General features: G+C 45.6%; 1 protein-coding gene across 3 annotated transcripts in view; it reads right to left on the bottom strand.

Moving 5' to 3' along the window:
- The window catches only part of LOC106577822 (sushi, von Willebrand factor type A, EGF and pentraxin domain-containing protein 1), a 192705-nt gene that overhangs the window by 108393 nt on the left and 65221 nt on the right, over positions 1-19091 (bottom strand). For 2 of the 3 annotated variants that reach the window (XM_045701416.1, XM_045701415.1), the window contains exons 5-10: positions 17531-17710; positions 15053-15232; positions 10450-10644; positions 7946-8064; positions 7555-7684; positions 1738-1845 (exon numbers count right to left, since the gene is read on the bottom strand). In XM_045701416.1, the coding sequence (XP_045557372.1) occupies positions 1738-1845; positions 7555-7684; positions 7946-8064; positions 10450-10644; positions 15053-15232; positions 17531-17710 (912 nt within the window). Of the gene's footprint in view, positions 1-1737; positions 1846-7554; positions 7685-7945; positions 8065-10449; positions 10645-15052; positions 15233-15514; positions 16620-17530; positions 17711-19091 lie in introns of those variants that run through there. The other variant, XM_045701417.1, reaches the window with a different exon arrangement.

The following is a 19091-nucleotide window of genomic DNA, read 5'->3' as shown; positions in this document are numbered from 1 at the left end:
GTATGTGTGTGTGTGTGTGTGTGTGTGTGTGTGTGTGTGTGTGTGTGTGTGTGTGTGTGTGTGTGTGTGTGTGTGTGTGTGTGTGTGTGTGTGTGCGTGTGTTCTCTGTGCTAGCCACAGAGGTTCATTATTAGGTGATCTATGACGCCATGGCCTTCATATTAGCCAGCACCGAATACTGTGTGTTAGAGCTCTCAGAGTAGGAGTGCTGATCTAGAATCAGTTTTGCCTTTTTTGACATGATAATGAATAAGATTATATGGACAGGGGGAACCTGATCCTAGATCAGCACACCTCTCTGACAGTTTTTGGACAAGGACCCTGGAGCACTAGTTGTCAATATATAGTAGAAATTATAATGTAACTTTTTGTGGTATAGTAAACTGAAGGAATATACATTACTGTATATGACTCTATAATTAGTATATTATTGCATAAGTGTTTCTAGCTTAGCATATCTGTAAAGCACACACTAACTATACTCCCAATTCACTCCTTTATTGACAACGTTTCCATCCTTCAGGTCTGACGAAGATTCGTTTTGGCACCAACATTTTTAAGGATGTGCGTATGTCCACAAACGTTTCTATAGTTCAGCATATTCCCAATAAAAATACCTGTATCTCTCAGATGTCTGAAGTGAAGTGAACCACGGCCCCTAAGAAACCACGGCCCCTAATAGTATGGTGATGACAGAAACACACTGTCCTGTATACCGCACGTCCTCTGTCCCTCTGTCTGTCTGGTTCACACCATTCTACTGTCACACACACCCTGCCATCCATTTTGTCACCAAAGCCCCATACACTACCCACCATTGCGACCTGTATGCTCTTGTTGGTTGGCCCTCGCTTCATATTTGTCGCCAAACCCACTGGCTCCAGGTCATCTATAAGTCTTTGCTAGGTAAAGCCCCACCTTATCTCAGCTCACTGGTCACCATAGCAGCACCCACCCGTAGCACGAGCTCCAGCAGGTATATTTCACTGGTCACCCCCAAAGTCAATTCCTACTTTGGCCGCCTTTCCTTCCAGTTCTCTGCTGCCAATGACTAGAACGAATTGCAAAAATCACTGAAGCTGGAGACTCATATCTCCCTCACTAACTTTAAGCATCAGCTGGCAGAGCAGCTCACAGATCATTGCACCTGTACATAGCCCATCTGTAAATAGCCCATCACACTACCTCATCCCCATACTGTTATTCATTTATTTTTGCTCCTTTGCACCCCAGTATCTCTACTTGCACATTCATCTTCTGCACATCTATCACTCCAGTGCTTAACTGCTAACTTGTAATTATTTCGCAACTATGGCCTATTTATTGCCTTTCCTCCCTTATCTTACCTCATTTGCACACACTGTATATAGACTTCTCTGCTGTGTTATTGACTGTAAGTTTGTTTATTCCATGTGTAACTCTGTGTTGTTGTTTGTGTTGCACTGCTTTGCTTTATCTTGGCCAGGTCCCAGTTGTAAATGAGAACTTGTTCTCAACTGGCCTATCTGGTTAAATAAAGGTGAAATCATATTTTTTTTTAAACACCTGCACACACTTTGCCATTATTTCTCACTCTCTCTCTGTCTCCTTTTTCCAGTCACCCGACGGAAATGACCCTGTCTAACCATTAGTCGCTCTGGAGTGTGAGAGAGAGAGAGAGAGAGAGAGAGAGAGAGAGAGAGAGAGAGAGAGAGAGAGAGAAGGAGCGGAAGAGGTGCAGTCTGGGATACCACACACCTGAGTTATCGGAGAACTGTGGCACCTCCCAGGAGACGGCCGCCTGCGTGTCTGTGGCCTGGAAAGTGGGCGGTGACCTGCACCTGTCAATCACAGGGGGCGCCGTATCTAGAAAGGAACACCATCACTGTTGTTAGGGAGACGACAAAGCTTGACCATGACAACCAACAATCTCCAGCTGAATGTTAACTAACTGGACTAATTGGAGTGATTTAGTGTTGAGCACTATTGCTATCCTATATTAGGACTTATATCAGTATATTAGTATATAGGTAGTAGTATTCCCACAATCGGATAACAATATAGTGTAACCCTATGGTAAAGTAGGGTATGTTATGTTCTTCATTTTAGTGGTACTGTATGTGTTTAAACATGTGTCTAATGAAAAGCCACTTCGTTCCTTCATAATAGCATATGGAAATATTTGGGGCTACCACAGTGCTTCCCCCTTGGTTTCTGAGAGTATTAAGTGTGTGACACTGGACACCCTTATATTACACACTGGGCACACTTGCGTTTGCCACCTGTGCCTACTGTGTAGACTTGTTATTTAGCTTTTATCCAAAGGGACTACTGCATGTGGCAGCCCACGCGGGATCCAAACACACAACTCTGGAGTTCTAAGCACCGCGCTCCCACTAACCGAGTCATTGGAAATAGGAACTACCAGAAGTATTTCCTGATAACGTAACCTGACCAGGACAAACTCTGGGCGCTACTTAAAAGATACAGTATGACTAGAGCCTGTAGGCTATAACTGGGGCCTGGAGTTTTTTATGGTCAGGTCTTGAGGTCAGGGAAAACTTAGGGTCCTGATCGCAATCACACGTTTCACATTGGTATTGCTGTGATGTGCTGTGATTTGCTTGTGATGTTGGTTGTGATATGGTTACAATAAGGTGGTGTTATGGTTACGATGTGGTGGTGATATGTGATTTGTGGATGTGATATGTGATTGTGATACATGGTTGTGATATGCGGTTGTGATATATGGTTGTGATATGTGGTTGTGATATGCGGTTGTGATATATGGTTGTGATATGCGGTTGTGATATGCGGTTGTGATATGTGGTTGTGATATATGGTTGTGATATGTGGTTGTGATATGTGGTTGTGATATGCGGTTGTGATATGTGGTTGTGATATGCAGTTGTGATATATGGTTGTGATATGTGGTTGTGATATGCGGTTGTGATATATGGTTGTGATATGCGGTTGTGATATGTGGTTGGTTGTGATGTGGTTGTGATATGTGGTTGGTTGTGATGTGGTTGTGATATGTGGTTGGTTGTGATGTGGTTGTGATATGTGGTTGGTTGTGATATGTGGTTGTGATATGTGGTTGGTTGTGATGTGGTTGTGATATGTGGTTGGTTGTGATGTGGTTGTGATATGTGGTTGGTTGTGATGTGGTTGTGATGTTGTTGTGATATCTGGTTGTGATGTGGTTGTGATATGTGGTTGTGATATGTGGTTGTGATGTGGTTGGTTGTGATATGGTTGTGATATGTGGTTGGTTATGATATGTGGTTGTGATATGCGGTTGTGAAATGTGGTTGTGATATGCGGTTGTGATATATGGTTGTGATATGTGGTTGTGATATGCGGTTGTGATATATGGTTGTGATATGCGGTTGTGATATGCGGTTGTGATGTGTGGTTGTGATGTGGTTGTGATATAAAGTTGGAATTTGTGGTTGTGATTTGCAGTTGTGATATGTGGTTGGTTGTGATATGTGGTTGGTTGTGATGTGATTGTGATATGTGGTTGGTTGTGATATGTGGTTGTGATATGTGGTTGTTTGTGATATGGTTGTGATATGTGGTTGGTTGTGATGTGGTTGTGATATGTGGTTGGTTGTGATGTGGTTGTGATATGTGGTTGGTTGTGATGTGGTTGTGATGTGGTTGTGATATGTGGTTGGTTGTGATGTGGTTGTGATGTTGTGATATCTGGTTGTGATGTGGTTGTGATATGTGGTTGGTTGTGATGTGGTTGTGATCTGATGGTTGTGGTATGTGGTTGTGATATATGGTTGTGATATTTGGTTGTGATCTGATGGTTGGTTGTGATGTGGTTGTGATCTGATGGTTGGTTGTGATGTGGTTGTCATATGTGGTTGTGATATGTGGTTGGTTGTGATGTGGTTGTGATCTGATGGTTGGTTGTGATGTGGTTTGATATCTGGTTGTCATATGTGGTTGTGATATGTGGTTGTGATATGTGGTTGGTTGTGATGTGGTTGTGATATGTGGTTGGTTGTGATGTGGTTGTGATATGTGGTTGGTTGTGATGTGGTTGTGATATGTGGTTGGTTGTGATATGTGGTTGTGATATGTGGTTGTTTGTGATATGGTTGTGATATGTGGTTGGTTGTGATGTGGTTGTGATATGTGGTTGGTTGTGATGTGGTTGTGATATGTGGTTGGTTGTGATGTGGTTGTGATGTTGTTGTGATATCTGGTTGTGATGTGGTTGTGATATGTGGTTGTGATATGTGGTTGTGATGTGGTTGGTTGTGATATGGTTGTGATATGTGGTTGGTTATGATATGTGGTTGTGATATGCGGTTGTGATATGTGGTTGTGATATGCGGTTGTGATATATGGTTGTGATATGTGGTTGTGATATGCGGTTGTGATATATGGTTGTGATATGCGGTTGTGATATGCGGTTGTGATGTGTGGTTGTGATGTGGTTGTGATATAAAGTTGGAATTTGTGGTTGTGATTTGCAGTTGTGATATGTGGTTGGTTGTGATGTGGTTGTGATATGTGGTTGGTTGTGATGTGGTTGTGATATGAGGTTGGTTGTGATGTGGTTGTGATATGTGGTTGGTTGTGATATGTGGTTGTGATATGTGGTTGTGATGTGGTTGGTTGTGATATGGTTGTGATATGTGGTTGGTTGTGATGTGGTTGTGATGTGGTTTTGATATGTGGTTGGTTGTGATGTGGTTGTGATAAGTGGTTGTGATATATGGTTGTGATCTGATGGTTGGTTGTGATATGTGGTTGTGATATATGGTTGTGATATATGGTTGGTTGTATGTGGTTGTGGTATGTGCTTGTGATATATGGTTGTCATCTGATGGTTGGTTGTGATGTGGTTGTGATATGTGGTTGTGATATGTGGTTGGTTGTGATATGTGGTTGTGATATGTGGTTGGTTGTGATGTGGTTGTGATATGTGGTTGGTTGTGATGTGGTTGTGATGTGGTTGGTTGTGATGTGGTTGGTTGTGATGTGGTTGTGATATCTGGTTGCGGTTGTGATGTGGCTGTGATATGTGGTTGGTTGTGATGTGGTTGGTGATATGTGGTTGTATGGTTGTGATATCTGGTTGTGTCTGTGATATGTGGTTGGTTGTGATGTGGTTGTGATATGTGGTTGGTTGTGATATGGTTGTGATATGTGGTTGTTTGTGATATGGTTGTGATATGTGGTTGGTTGTGATGTGGTTGTGATATGTGGTTGGTTGTAATGTGGTTGTGATATGTGGTTGGTTGTGATGTGCTTGTGATATGTGGTTGGTTGTGGTGTGGTTGTGATGTTGTTGTGATATCTGGTTGTGATGTGGTTGTGATATGTGGTTGGTTGTGATATGTGGTTGTGATATGTGGTTGTGATGTGGTTGGTTGTGATATGGTTGTGATATGTGGTTAGTTGTGATGTGGTTGTGATATGTGGTTGTGATATGTGGTTGGTTGTGATGTGGTTGTGATATGTGGTTGGTTGTGATATGTGGTTGTGATATGTGGTTGTGATGTGGTTGGTTGTGATATGGTTGTGATATGTGGTTAGTTGTGATGTGGTTGTGATATGTGGTTGTGATATGTGGTTGGTTGTGATGTGGTTGTGATATGTGGTTGGTTGTGATATGTGGTTGTGATGTGGTTGGTTGTGATATGGTTGTGATATGTGGTTAGTTGTGATGTGGTTGTGATATGTGGTTGTGATATGTGGTTGGTTGTGATGTGGTTGTGATATGTGGTTGGTTGTGATGTGGTTGTGATATAAAGTTGGAATTTGTGGTTGTGATTTGCAGTTGTGATATGTGGTTGGTTGTGATGTGGTTGTGATATGTGGTTGGTTGTGATGTGGTTGTGATATGAGGTTGGTTGTGATGTGGTTGTGATATGTGGTTGGTTGTGATATGTGGTTGTGATATGTGGTTGTGATGTGGTTGGTTGTGATATGGTTGTGATATGTGGTTGGTTGTGATGTGGTTGTGATGTGGTTTTGATATGTGGTTGGTTGTGATGTGGTTGTGATAAGTGGTTGTGATATATGGTTGTGATCTGATGGTTGGTTGTGATATGTGGTTGTGATATATGGTTGTGATATATGGTTGGTTGTATGTGGTTGTGGTATGTGCTTGTGATATATGGTTGTCATCTGATGGTTGGTTGTGATGTGGTTGTGATATGTGGTTGTGATATGTGGTTGGTTGTGATATGTGGTTGTGATATGTGGTTGGTTGTGATGTGGTTGTGATATGTGGTTGGTTGTGATGTGGTTGTGATGTGGTTGTGATATATGGTTGGTTGTGATGTGGTTGTGATATGTGGTTGGTTGTGATGTGGTTGTGATATGTGGTTGGTTGTGATGTGGTTGGTTGTGATGTGGTTGTGATATCTGGTTGTGATATCTGGTTGTGATGTGGCTGTGATATGTGGTTGGTTGTGATGTGGTTGTGATATGTGGTTGGTTGTGATATGTGGTTGGTTGTGATATGTGGTTGGTTGTGATGTGGTTGTGATATGTGGTTGTTTGTGATATGGTTGTGATATGTGGTTGTTTGTGATATGGTTGTGATATGTGGTTGGTTGTGATGTGGTTGTGATATGTGGTTGGTTGTAATGTGGTTGTGATATGTGGTTGGTTGTGATGTGCTTGTGATATGTGGTTGGTTGTGGTGTGGTTGTGATGTTGTTGTGATATCTGGTTGTGATGTGGTTGTGATATGTGGTTGGTTGTGATATGTGGTTGTGATATGTGGTTGTGATGTGGTTGGTTGTGATATGGTTGTGATATGTGGTTAGTTGTGATGTGGTTGTGATATGTGGTTGTGATATGTGGTTGGTTGTGATGTGGTTGTGATATGTGGTTGGTTGTGATATGTGGTTGTGATATGTGGTTGTGATGTGGTTGGTTGTGATATGGTTGTGATATGTGGTTAGTTGTGATGTGGTTGTGATATGTGGTTGTGATATGTGGTTGGTTGTGATGTGGTTGTGATATGTGGTTGGTTGTGATATGTGGTTGTGATGTGGTTGGTTGTGATATGGTTGTGATATGTGGTTAGTTGTGATGTGGTTGTGATATGTGGTTGTGATATGTGGTTGGTTGTGATGTGGTTGTGATATGTGGTTGGTTGTGATGTGGTTGTGATATGTGGTTGTGATATATGGTTGGTTGTGATGTGGTTGTGATGTGGTTTTGATATGTGGTTGGTTGTGATGTGGTTGTGATATGTGGTTGTGATGTGGTTGTAATATGTGGTTGGTTGTGATGTGGTTGTGATATGTGGTTGTGATGTGGTTGTAATATGTGGTTGGTTGTGATGTGGTTGTGATATGTGGTTGGTTGTGATGTGGTTGTGATATGTGGTTGTGATATGTGGTTGGTTGTGATATGTGGTTGGTTGTGATGTGGTTGTGATATGTGGTTGGTTGTGATGTGGTTGTGATATGTGGTTGGTTGTGATGTGGTTGTGATCTGGTGGTTGGTTGTGATGTGGTTGTGATCTGATGGTTGGTTGTGATGTGGTTGTGATATGTGGTTGGTTGTGATGTGGTTGTGACCTGACCTCACCTATGACAGTGACAGTGAAGGTGCAGTTAGCCTGGTTCCCAGCACGGTCTGTCGCTGTATAGATGATCTTCTCCTCTCCTATAGGGAACAGCTGGGGTGGGGTGTACACAGGCTTCACCTGGACCAGGACCTAGAGGGCAAAGGTCACAGATGACTGTTAGGAGTATTATTCATCATCTCTCATTGATTCCTTCACAGGATTAGTCATGTAAAGGATTCTTCCTTCCTTGAGAGTTTTTCCCTTGTTCCTTTACACTACTGCTTGGTCTTGGTTTGAGTTGATGTTCTGCACCTTGTTGCTCTTTGGGAAAAGCTCTTCACAGAGAAAAGATGAACCTCAGGAGAGGTGCACACTAACACCCTGGAGGGGAAAAGAGACAACTCTCCTCACCTCCTCCCCAGAGTTGTCAGTAGCAGTGGGCACCTTCCAGCTGATGTTGGCAGTGCCACGCCGCTCGTCCGTCTCTGCCACCACGTCTCTGGGGCACAGGATCCACGGGCGCTCCGAATCTGGATGGAGAGAGTGAGAAAATAAACAACAGATAAACGACAGTCCTAAGAATCAGAGTGGATGGATAAAGAGGTGGCAAAAAAATCCCCCAAAAACCTAACAAGCAAGATGTCGGAGTCAATCTGGTTTCAATTCCAGTCAGTGAAATTTGGACACGATGGGACTTACTCATAGGAGTGCCATTCCTCAACTGACAGGAATTTAGACGGAATTAACTCCAACTCTGCTAAGAACAATAAACGGTAAAGAAGGACATGAACTGACGCAACAAACCCAGGAGGAGACTTGGGCTTCGTCCCAAATGGCATCCTATTCTCATTACTTTTGACCAGGGTCCATTGGGCTCTGGTCAAAAGTAGTGCACTACATAGGGAGTAGAGTGCCATTTGGGACGCGTCCTTCTATCACACGTCGTCATGACACTGAGGGAGTGACTGTGATGTCACACCTAACCTCTGACCCCTCTAACGCAACACGTCAGAGCCCCCTCTTCTTAATTACAGAGTTAAAACACTCCGCCACGTTGACATCATCACCTCTTAGCCAATTATGTGTCTGTCTCTATTATTGACATCACCTCATTTCCGATTACAGCTGTCGCTGTCTTTCTATACATCAATTACCTTAACGTTAACCCTCTAGGAGAGTGGTTCTGAACTGGTGGGTTGCAAATGTGGATTTATTTATTTAATATTTTTTTTGCGGGGGATGAAAAAAATACTCCAGTCTAAATTTAAACAACTAATACCAGGAAGAAAGTGTGTTGAAATTATAATGAACCTACATTTTTTTTAAATTATTTAATCTTTGAAAACTATTTTTCAATCACAGTATTTTCAATATTTGTGGTCTCAAACAAATGAGCTTGCCAACATTCTTCACCAAGTATATGAGAAATGTGGAATTATTGACAATGAAATGATGTGAATGTTGTTCCATTGTTTAATATAACTGCTACATTTACTGTCAATATAAAAATAGTTTTCCAGATTGCGTTTCGGCATAAAGAATCACAGTGCAAATATTGGGTTGTGACTGAGACAACCTGGTCCATTTGGGTCCGTAGCCAAAACCAGTTGAGAACCACCGCTCTAGGGTGTATGAGACTCTCTCTAACCTTTGCTAAGCCAGGTAGGTCAATGTCAACAGAGAAGACTGCTTTACTGGGTTTTGTGTGAAAGTTCACAGCTGGAAAGGATCCATTTAGTGAGGTATCCCTCCTAAACACACAGCGTTCTGATCAGATCTGACAAGGTTTTCCCTTTATTGGACTGGAAATATTTCCCTGTTAGTGTAATAGACTGGAACCAGGTCAGCTCTTTCTTTCTCATCCTTCACTCTCTCTCTCTCTCTCCCTCCCTCTCCATCTCTCCCTGTCTCTCCTTGTCTCTCTCTCTCTCTCCATATCTCTCTCTCTCCCTCCCTCTCCATCTCTCTCTCTCCTTCCATCTCCATCTCTCTCCCTCCCTCCATCTCTCTCTCTCTCTCTCCCTCCCTCCCTCTCCGTCTCTCTCTCCCCCTCCCTCTCTATCTCTCCCTCCCTCTCTCTCTCTCTCTCTCTTGTTTCTCTGTCCATATAAAAAAGAGAGGGATGAGGAGTGCAGCTGTGTCAGTGAGAACAGAACCAGAGCAGATCCACCCTGGCCTCTATAACTCCACCCTGGCCTCAATAACTCCACCCTGGCCTCTATAACTCCCCCCTGGCCTCCATAACCACCCTGGCTTCCATAACTCCACCCTGGCCTCCATAACTCCACCCTGGCCTCCATAACTCCACCCTGACCTCCATAACTCCACCCTGGCCTCCATAACTCCACCCTGACCTCTATAACTCCACCCTGGCCTCCATAACTCCACCCTGGCCTCTATAACTCCACCCTGGCCTCCATAACCACCCTGGCTTCCATAACTCCACCCTGGCCTCCATAACTCCACCCTGGCCTCCATAACTCCACCCTGGCCTCTATAACTCCACCCTGGCCTCCATAACTCCATCCTGGCCTATAACTCCTATGGATGACTGACCCTGTAACCCTCTTTCTTTTCATCTCAACGGCATCCCCATCCCTCTCTCCACTCGTTTTATCTTTACGACATCTTTTCCTCCAAACAGAACTCATTCTACAGCCACCTGTTTCACCTGTAAAGCATCTGGAGAAGCTGTATGCAATTACAGTGTTGTTCCCCCAGTCCTCAAGCACAGCGATTGGTTCTGCTGTGCTCTGGTATGGTTTGTGTTAGGGACATCTCTCAGCAGAAGGTTAGCACCATTCACATGGAAAGGAATGTACAGAAATAGCAAAAGGGCTGCATGGAAAACTGTCTCTTGCGCATACACACATACATGTATGCACACACTCACACAGTATGCTAGGTGTTGTTACCTGTGCAGGTGGCATTGTGGACGTTAGTGCTCCAGTCCCCAGAGGCGAGACAGCGTGCGTCCACGTCTCCCTGGAGACTGTAACCGTGGCGACAGGCGAGGCGGCACATGGTGCCAGGCTTCACTTCCCTCTTTCCACAGGCAGGGGGCGACCGCAGAACGTTCCTCAGAGTCACTATGGGGGGACAACGCACCTCTGAGGAGAGAGAGGAGAGAGAGAGAGAGAGAGAGAGAGAGAGAGAGAGAGAGAGAGAGAGAGAGAGAGAGAGTCACAACAAATTGAGTTCACTACATGAAGCAGAGAAGCACAACAAGTCTCAGTAACTGAACTGGGGGAGAAAGAGAGGAGAAAAAGCTTGGAGCACATTAACCTGCTTCCTGAGTTTTCACCCTACAGAGATCAAATCTCTCTGGCCTTGAACAAGGCTTGCTCAGTCGCAATAAACCTATTTTCAGGAGCAGTAAATCAGTTTTAGTACAAAAGAAACAAGAATGTTTCTGGAAATGTCTCTAAGACCACAAAACTATTACAGACAAGGTGTTGTATGAATTGTTGGACAAAAAGTGTGTGTGTGGCTTTGACCCAGAACCTAGTCTATTGGCTTTTAGATGGAGTTAGAGTCGTAGGAAAAGCAATAGGAAAAAGCTACGAGGCAAGAGGCAGGGATGAGGACTATAAAATCAACAGTAAACATTTCATCAGATTAAAATAAAACAGCCCATCCCTCTCTAGCGAATCAGTGATCACATTACACATCTACACAAACAAACACTAAACACTGTAGCAGCCAGACCTGGGTTCAAATACTACTTCTAATACTTGTCAAATACTCAAACTTGGCTTGATTGAGCATGCTTGTTGCAATTGAACCAATAGAAAAGTCACAAAAGTCCCAACCCCGCTCACCTAGCGCTCCAGGCTGGTTAAAGCAAACATTTAAAGTGTTTAAAAGATTTGAAATGATATTTGAACCCATGGTGCAGTAGCAGCAACCAGAGTACTGAAGTACCACTGTGAAAGGAACAGTAATGATGACAGTCTGTAGCGACGCGCTCAGACCTTCACACAAACACACTTTAACTCACAACTCTCTCATCCTCCTACTCCGGGGGAGATTGTAGTCGATAAACACAAAGGAAATGAGTGCCTTTGGTTAGGCAGTACACGTCTGTAGCTTTTAAATAGCTAGAGAGAGAGCGAGAAAGAGAGAGAGAGACAGTGACTCAATAGAGGCCAACACCGAGTGGCCGGAGGTTTGTGGGCAAAACACAACCGTTCTGCCCTGTTTTTGTGTGTTTGTGTGCCTGACCTGTGGTGGTGCCTCTGTGTGGTGAGTGTGTCTGTGTGTGCCTGTGCGTGCGTGCGTGCGTGTGTGTGTGTGTGTGTGTGTGTGTGTGTGTGTGTGTGTGTGTGTGCCTGTGCGTGCGTGCGTGCGTGCGTGCGTGTGTGTGTGTGTGTGTGTGTGAGATATATATTTGTCTAGAAAGCCTTTCATCTGAAGCCAAACAGAGACATTCAACCTACAAAGCTGTCATCAAGGCAAAAGGTGGCTACTTAGAAGAATCTAAAATCTAAAATCAAATATACTTTTGCTTACGACATGATTAAATTTGTGTTATTTTATAGTTTTCATGTCTTCACTATTATTCTACAATGTAGAAAATAGCAAAAATAAAGAAAATCCGTTGAAAGAGTTGGAGTGTCTAAATGTCTAACTGGTGCTGTAAGTTATCAGACCCTTTACTCAGTACTTTGTTGAAGCACCTTTGGCAGTGATTACAGCCTTGAGTCTTCTTGGCTAGGACGCTACAAGCTTGGCACACCTGTATTTGGGAAGTTTCTCCCATTCTTCTCTGCAGATCCTCTCAAGCTCTGCCAGGTTGGATGGGGAGCATCGCTGCACAGCTATTTCAGGTCTGGTGCCAGGTTCCCTCCAGACGTGACGCTTGGATTTCAGACCAAATAGTTCAATCTTGGTTTCATCAGACCAGAAAATCTTGTTTCTCGTGATCTGAGAGTCCTTTAGGTGCCTTTTGGAAAACACCAAGAGGGTTGTAATGTGCCTTATAATGAGAAGTGCTTTCCGTCTGGCCACTCTACCATAAAGGACTGATTGGTGCAGAGATGGTTGTTCTTCTGGAAGGTTCTCCCATCTCCACAGAGGAACTCTGGAGTCCTGTCAGAGTGACTATCAGGTTCTTGGTCACCTGACCAAGGCCCTTCTTTCATTTAAGAATCATGGAGGCCACTGTGTTCTTGGGGACCTTCAATGTTGCAGACATGTTTTGGTAACCTTTCCCCAGATCTGTGCCTTGACAAAATCCTGTCTCAGAGCTCTACGGACAATTCCTTCAACCTTATGGTTTGGTTTTTGCGCTGACATGCACTGTCAACTGTGGGACCTTATATAGACAGGGGTGTGCCTTTCCAAATCATGTCCAATCAATTGAATTTACCACAGGTGAACTCCAATCGAGTTGTAGAAACATCTCAGGGATGATCAATGGAAACAGGATGTACCTGAGCTCAATTTTCGAGTCTCATAGCAAATGGTCTGAATACTTATGTAAATAAGGTATTTCTGTTTTTAATTTTGAATACATTTGCAAACATTTCTAAAAACCAGTTTTTGCTTTGTCATTATGGGGTATTGCGTGTAGATTGATGAGGGAAACATTTTATTTAATCCATTTTAGAATAAGGCTGTAACGTAAAAAATTTGGAAAAAGTCAAGGGGTCTGAATACTTTCCAAATGCACTGTAACTAGGAATAGAGTGACAAAGTAACAGGATAGATAATAAACAGTAACAGCACTGTATGTGATGAGTCAAAAAAGTTAGTGTAAAAAGGGTCAATGCAGATAGTCTGGGTAGCTATTTGGTTAACTATTTATCAAACTATGTATCAGTCTTATGGCTCGGGGGTAGAAGCTGTTCAGGGTCCTGTTGGTTCCAGACTTGGTGCATTGGTACCGCTTGCCGTGTGGTAGCAGAGAGAACAGTCTATGACTTGGGTGGCTGGAGTCTTTGACCATTTTTAGGGCCTTCCTCTGACACCGCCTGGTATCAGTCCTGGATGGCAGGGAGCTCAGCCCCAGTGATGTTCTTGCGGTCAGATGCCAAGCAGTTGGCATACCAAGCTGTGATGCAGCCAGTCAAGATGCTCTCAACGGTGCAGCTGTAGAACTTTTTGAGGAGCAGGGTAGAGTGAGGTTTTAGTGGGGAGAGTGGGGGTAGAGTGGGGTTTTAGTGGGGAGAGTGTGGTAAGGACCAGAGTGGGGGTAGAGTGAGGTTTTAGTGGGAAGAGTGGGGGTAGAGTGGGGTTTTAGTGGGAAGAGCAGGGTAGAGTGAGGTTTTAGTGGGGAGAGTGCGGTAAGGGGCAGAGTGGGGGTAGAGTGAGGTTTTAGTGGGGAGAGTGGGGGTAGAGTGGGATTTTAGTGGGAAGAGCAGGGAAGAGTGAGGTTTTAGTGGGGAGAGTGTGGTAAGGGGCAGAGTGGGGGTAGAGTGAGGTTTTAGTGGGGAGAGTGGGGGTAGAGTGGGGTTTTAGTGGGAAGAGCAGGGTAGAGTGAGGTTTTAGTGGGGAGAGTGTGGTAAGGGGCAGAGTGGGGGTAGAGTGAGGTTTTAGTGTGGAGAGTGGGGGTAGAGTGGGGTTTTAGTGGCGAGAGCAGGGTAGAGTGAGGTTTTAGTGGGGAGAGTGTGGTAAGGGGGAGAGTGGGGGGTAGAGTGGGGGAGAGTGGGGAGAGTGGGGGAGAGCGGGGTTTTAGTGGGAAGAGTGGGGGTTTTAGGGCTGAGAGTGGGGTAGAGTGGGGTTTTAGGGGTGAGAGTGGGGTAGAGTGGGGGTTTTAGGGGTGAGAGTGGGGTAGAGTGGGGGTTTTAGGGGTGAGCGTGGGGGTAGAGTGGGGGTTTTAGGGGTGAGAGTGGGGGTAGAGTGGGGGTTTTAGGGGTTGAATGGCAGGAACCCGGCTACCAAAACCACTCCCTTTTCCCGGGATAAATAGCTGCGAGATAACAGTAAATTATAATAAATTATTTATGTGAACAGCATGGCGTGAAATGGAACTGTTAAATTATATGCAATGTCTAAATCTGGCTTCTCTACGGCCTCTGCATGATGAATTAACGCTCAGGGTGGGGACAGACAGCCCATCTCAGTATGGAGCGCAGTTCACAGTGCATGTAGACCTATCATCTCATCATGGGAACTTTTTTTCTGGTGACAGGTAGGCCTACATTTGTTGCAGAATAGTCTATGCTACAGTAATATAAAGAGCGAATACGCGTCTCATTCACCCATCTCCATCTGGCTTGTTTTTTTATTGTAAAGATTTTTTGTTGTTGTTGCAGCTGCAGAGTTTTAAAACAGCCTGTCACTCGAATATCTTTGCTTTAAATCATTGCTCGCGCGAGCACTCTCTCGCAGTCTTTCTCTCTCTCTCTCTCCATAACCGCCATTCAAATTGCATCCAAAATAGATAACCCTGTTCTAGATAACCCTGTTCTAGATAACCCTGTTCTAGATAACCCTGTTCTAGATGCTATGTTTTTAGTGGGGTACAGTGGGGTTATAGGGGGAGAGTGGGATAATTGGTTCCTGCAGGCTTACCCACACACCGTGGTTGGATCCCGCTCCACAGTGAGTCAGCCTGACAGCTGAGCCTGGCGTCTCCCTCCAGCCTGTAGCCCTCCGCACAGCGAATGTCACACTCCGACCTGTAGGAGGCGCCACCCTCGCTACAGTTCATGTGTCCGTGCTGGGGCGGTGATAGGGCAGGACAGGAGCACACTGTTGTTGAAACAGAGAAACACAGAGGAAAACCTAAATACTGGTCGGTCTGACCGCAATGACAAAAATACAGTAAAGAGAGAGAGAGAGAGAGAGAGAGAGATAGAGGGAGGGGTAAAGATTTACAAAAAGAGAGAGGAATCAAGTAGAAGAGAATGAAGGAGATACAAAAATTAAATGGAGGAATGAAAAAAAAAAGAATGATTCATCTGTCTAATACATTAGCTAAATATTATCTGAGAACTATCATTTGCTCTCCTGCAAAAATCCCTTAATAAAAACCTTGATCCTGCAGGGCTGGTCCGTGTCAGCCTGAGGTCTAGAAGAGTGTGTTTAGTGGGTTGGTTTTCAGCACCACTGAGAGACAGGCTTTTAGGAGACCCCCTCCCTGATGCCTTAACTGGCTGGGAGGTCCCGCACTGGAACGCATGCAGACACAGGGAGGCAGACAGACAGAGAGACAGACATACAGACGTCTACGCACACACCCGCACACATGCACGCGCAGGAAGGCACCCAGGCAGTGAGCCAAACACACACACACACACACGATCTCAATCTACAGGGAATACGTTGACACAGCAGCCAGACAGTCTCCATACTAACTCCACACACCCTGCCCAAACTTACTAACTCCACACACCCTGCCCAAACTTACTAACTCCACACACCCTGCCCAAACTTACTAACTCCACACACCCTGCCCAAACTTACTAACTCCACACACCCTGCCCAAACTTACTAACTCCACACACCCTGCCCAAACTTACTAACTCCACACACCCTGCCCAAACGTACTAACTCCACACACCCTGCCCAAACTTACTAACTCCACACACCCTGCCCAAACGTACTAACTCCACACACCCTGCCCAAACTTACTAACTCCACACACCCTGCCCAAACTTACTAACTCCACACACCCTGCCCAAACTTACTAACTCCACACACCCTGCCCAAACTTACTAACTCCACACACCCTGCCCAAACTTACTAACTCCACACACCCTGCCCAAACTTACTAACTCCACACACCCTGCCCAAACTTACTAACTCCACACACCCTGCCCAAACTTACTAACTCCACACACCCTGCCCAAACGTACTAACTCCACACACCCTGCCCAAACTTACTAACTCCACACACCCTGCCCAAACTTACTAACTCCACACACCCTGCCCAAACTTACTAACTCCACACACCCTGCCCAAACTTACTAACTCCACACACCCTGCCCAAACTTACTAACTCCACACACCCTGCCCAAACTTACTAACTCCACACACCCTGCCCAAACTTACTAACTCCACACACCCTGCCCAAACGTACTAACTCCACACACCCTGCCCAAACGTACTAACTCCACACAGCCTGCCCAAACTTACTAACTCCACACACCCTGCCCAAACGTACTAACTCCACACACCCTGCCCAAACTTACTAACTCCACCCACCCTGCCCAAACTTACTAACTCCACACACCCTGCCCAAACTTACTAACTCCACACACCCTGCCCAAACTTACTAACTCCACACACCCTGCCCAAACGTACTAACTCCACACACCCTGCCCAAACTTACTAACTCCACACACCCTGCCCAAACTTACTAACTCCACACACCCTGCCCAAACTTACTAACTCCACACACCCTGCCCAAACGTACTAACTCCACACACCCTGCCCAAACGTACTAACTCCACACACCCTGCCCAAACTTACTAACTCCACACACCCTGCCCAAACTTAACAAGCCCTCTTACTGACTATATACAACATGTGTGTGTGTGTGTGTGTGTGTGTGTGTGTGTGTGTGTGTGTGTGTGTGTGTGTGTGTGTGTGTGCATACTTCATTACTGTGTGTGTGTGTGTGTGTGTGTGTGTGTGTGTGTGTGTGTGTGTGTGTGTGTGTGTGTGTGTGTGTGTGTGTGTGTGCATACTTCATTACTGTGTGTGTGTGTGTGTGTGTGTGTGTGTGTGTGTGTGTGTGTGTGTGTGTGTGTGTGTGTGTGTGTGTGTGTGTGTGTGTGTGTGTGTGTGTGTGTGTGTGCATACTTCATTACTGTGTGTGTGTGCATACTTCATTAGTGTGTTTGTGTGTGTGTGTGTGCATACTTCAATACTGTTTTGTGTGTGTGTGTGTGTTTGTGTGTGTTTGCGTACTTCATTTCTGTTTGTTTGTGTGTGTGTGTGTGTGTGTGTGTGTGTGTGTGTGTGTGTGTGTGTGTGTGTGTGTGTGTGTGTGTGTGTGTGTGTGTGTGTGTGTGTGTGTGTGTGTGTGTTCTACCACCCTCTCACCTCTGCAGCTGGGTGGAGAGCCTGACCATGTCCCGTCTGGCTGGCACAGTCTGATGCCGCTGCCCTGCAGGTCGTAGCCAGGCTGGCATCGCACCCCGCAGGCAGCGTTGAACTGGTTATTACACACCTTCTGGATGAAGAAACCATTCTCTGGAGGAGACAGCTCAGGGCAGTACACCACTGGGGATGAGGAGCGAGATGGATGGAAGGAGAGAGAGAGGGAGGGAGAGGAGAGAGAGACGAGGAGAGAGATGGATGGAAGGAGAGAGAGAGGGGAAAAGAGATGGATGGAAGGAGAGAGAGATGGGGAGAGAGATGGATGGAAGGAGAGAGAGAGGGGAAAAGAGATGGATGGAAGGAGAGAGAGATGGGGAGAGAGATGGATGGAAGGAGAGAGAGATGGGGAGAGAGATGGATGGAAGGAGAGAGAGATGGGGAGAGAGATGGATGGAAGGAGAGAGAGAGGGGAAAAGAGATGGATGGAAGGAGAGAGAGATGGGGAGAGAGATGGATGGAAGGAGAGAGAGATGGGGAGAGAGATGGATGGAAGGAGAGAGAGACGAGGAGAGAGATGGATGGAAGGAGAGAGAGAGGGGAAAAGAGATGGATGGAAGGAGAGAGAGATGGGGAGAGAGATGGATGGAAGGAGAGAGAGATGGGGAGAGAGATGGATGGAAGGAGAGAGAGATGGGGAGAGAGATGGATGGAAGGAGAGAGAGATGGGGAGAGAGATGGATGGAAGGAGAGAGAGAGGGAGGGAGAGGAGAGAGAGACGAGGAGAGAGATGGATCGAAGGAGAGAGAGAGGAAAAGAGATGGATGGAAGGAGAGAGAGATGGGGAGAGAGATGGATGGAAGGAGAGAGAGATGGGGAGAGAGATGGATGGAAGGAGAGAGAGAGGGAGGGAGAGGAGAGAGAGACGAGGAGAGAGATGGATGGAAGGAGAGAGAGAGGGGAAAAGAGATGGATGGAAGGAGAGAGAGATGGGGAGAGAGATGGATGGAAGGAGAGAGAGAGGGAGGGAGAGGAGAGAGAGACGAGGAGAGAGATGGATGGAAGGAGAGAGAGATGGGGAAAGAGATGGATGGAAGGAGAGAGAGATGGGGAGAGAGATGGATGGAAGGAGAGAGAGATGGGGAGAGAGATGGATGGAAGGAGAGAGAGATGGGGAGAGAGATGGATGGAAGGAGAGAGAGATGGGGAGAGAGATGGATGGAAGGAGAGAGAGATGGGGAGAGAGATGGATGGAAGGAGAGAGAGATGGGGAGAGAGATGGATGGAAGGAGAGAGAGAGGGAGGGAGAGGAGAGAGAGACGAGGAGAGAGATGGATGGAAGGAGAGAGAGATGGGGAGAGAGATGGATGGAAGGAGAGAGAGATGGGGAGAGAGATGGATGGAAGGAGAGAGAGATGGGGAGAGAGATGGATGGAAGGAGAGAGAGATGGGGAGAGAGATGGATGGAAGGAGAGAGAGAGGGAGGGAGAGGAGAAAGGGTAAAACATGAAAAAGACTCTGATTTCCTCTATTTGATGCAAAAGCCCAAATGCATGAACACGCACAC

Source organism: Salmo salar, chromosome ssa18, assembly GCF_905237065.1.
Source record: "Salmo salar chromosome ssa18, Ssal_v3.1, whole genome shotgun sequence".
NCBI classification, from domain to species: domain Eukaryota; kingdom Metazoa; phylum Chordata; class Actinopteri; order Salmoniformes; family Salmonidae; genus Salmo; species Salmo salar.
The sequence above is the reverse complement of the archived record's forward strand: the minus strand, read 5'-3'. Positions and strand labels throughout refer to the sequence as shown.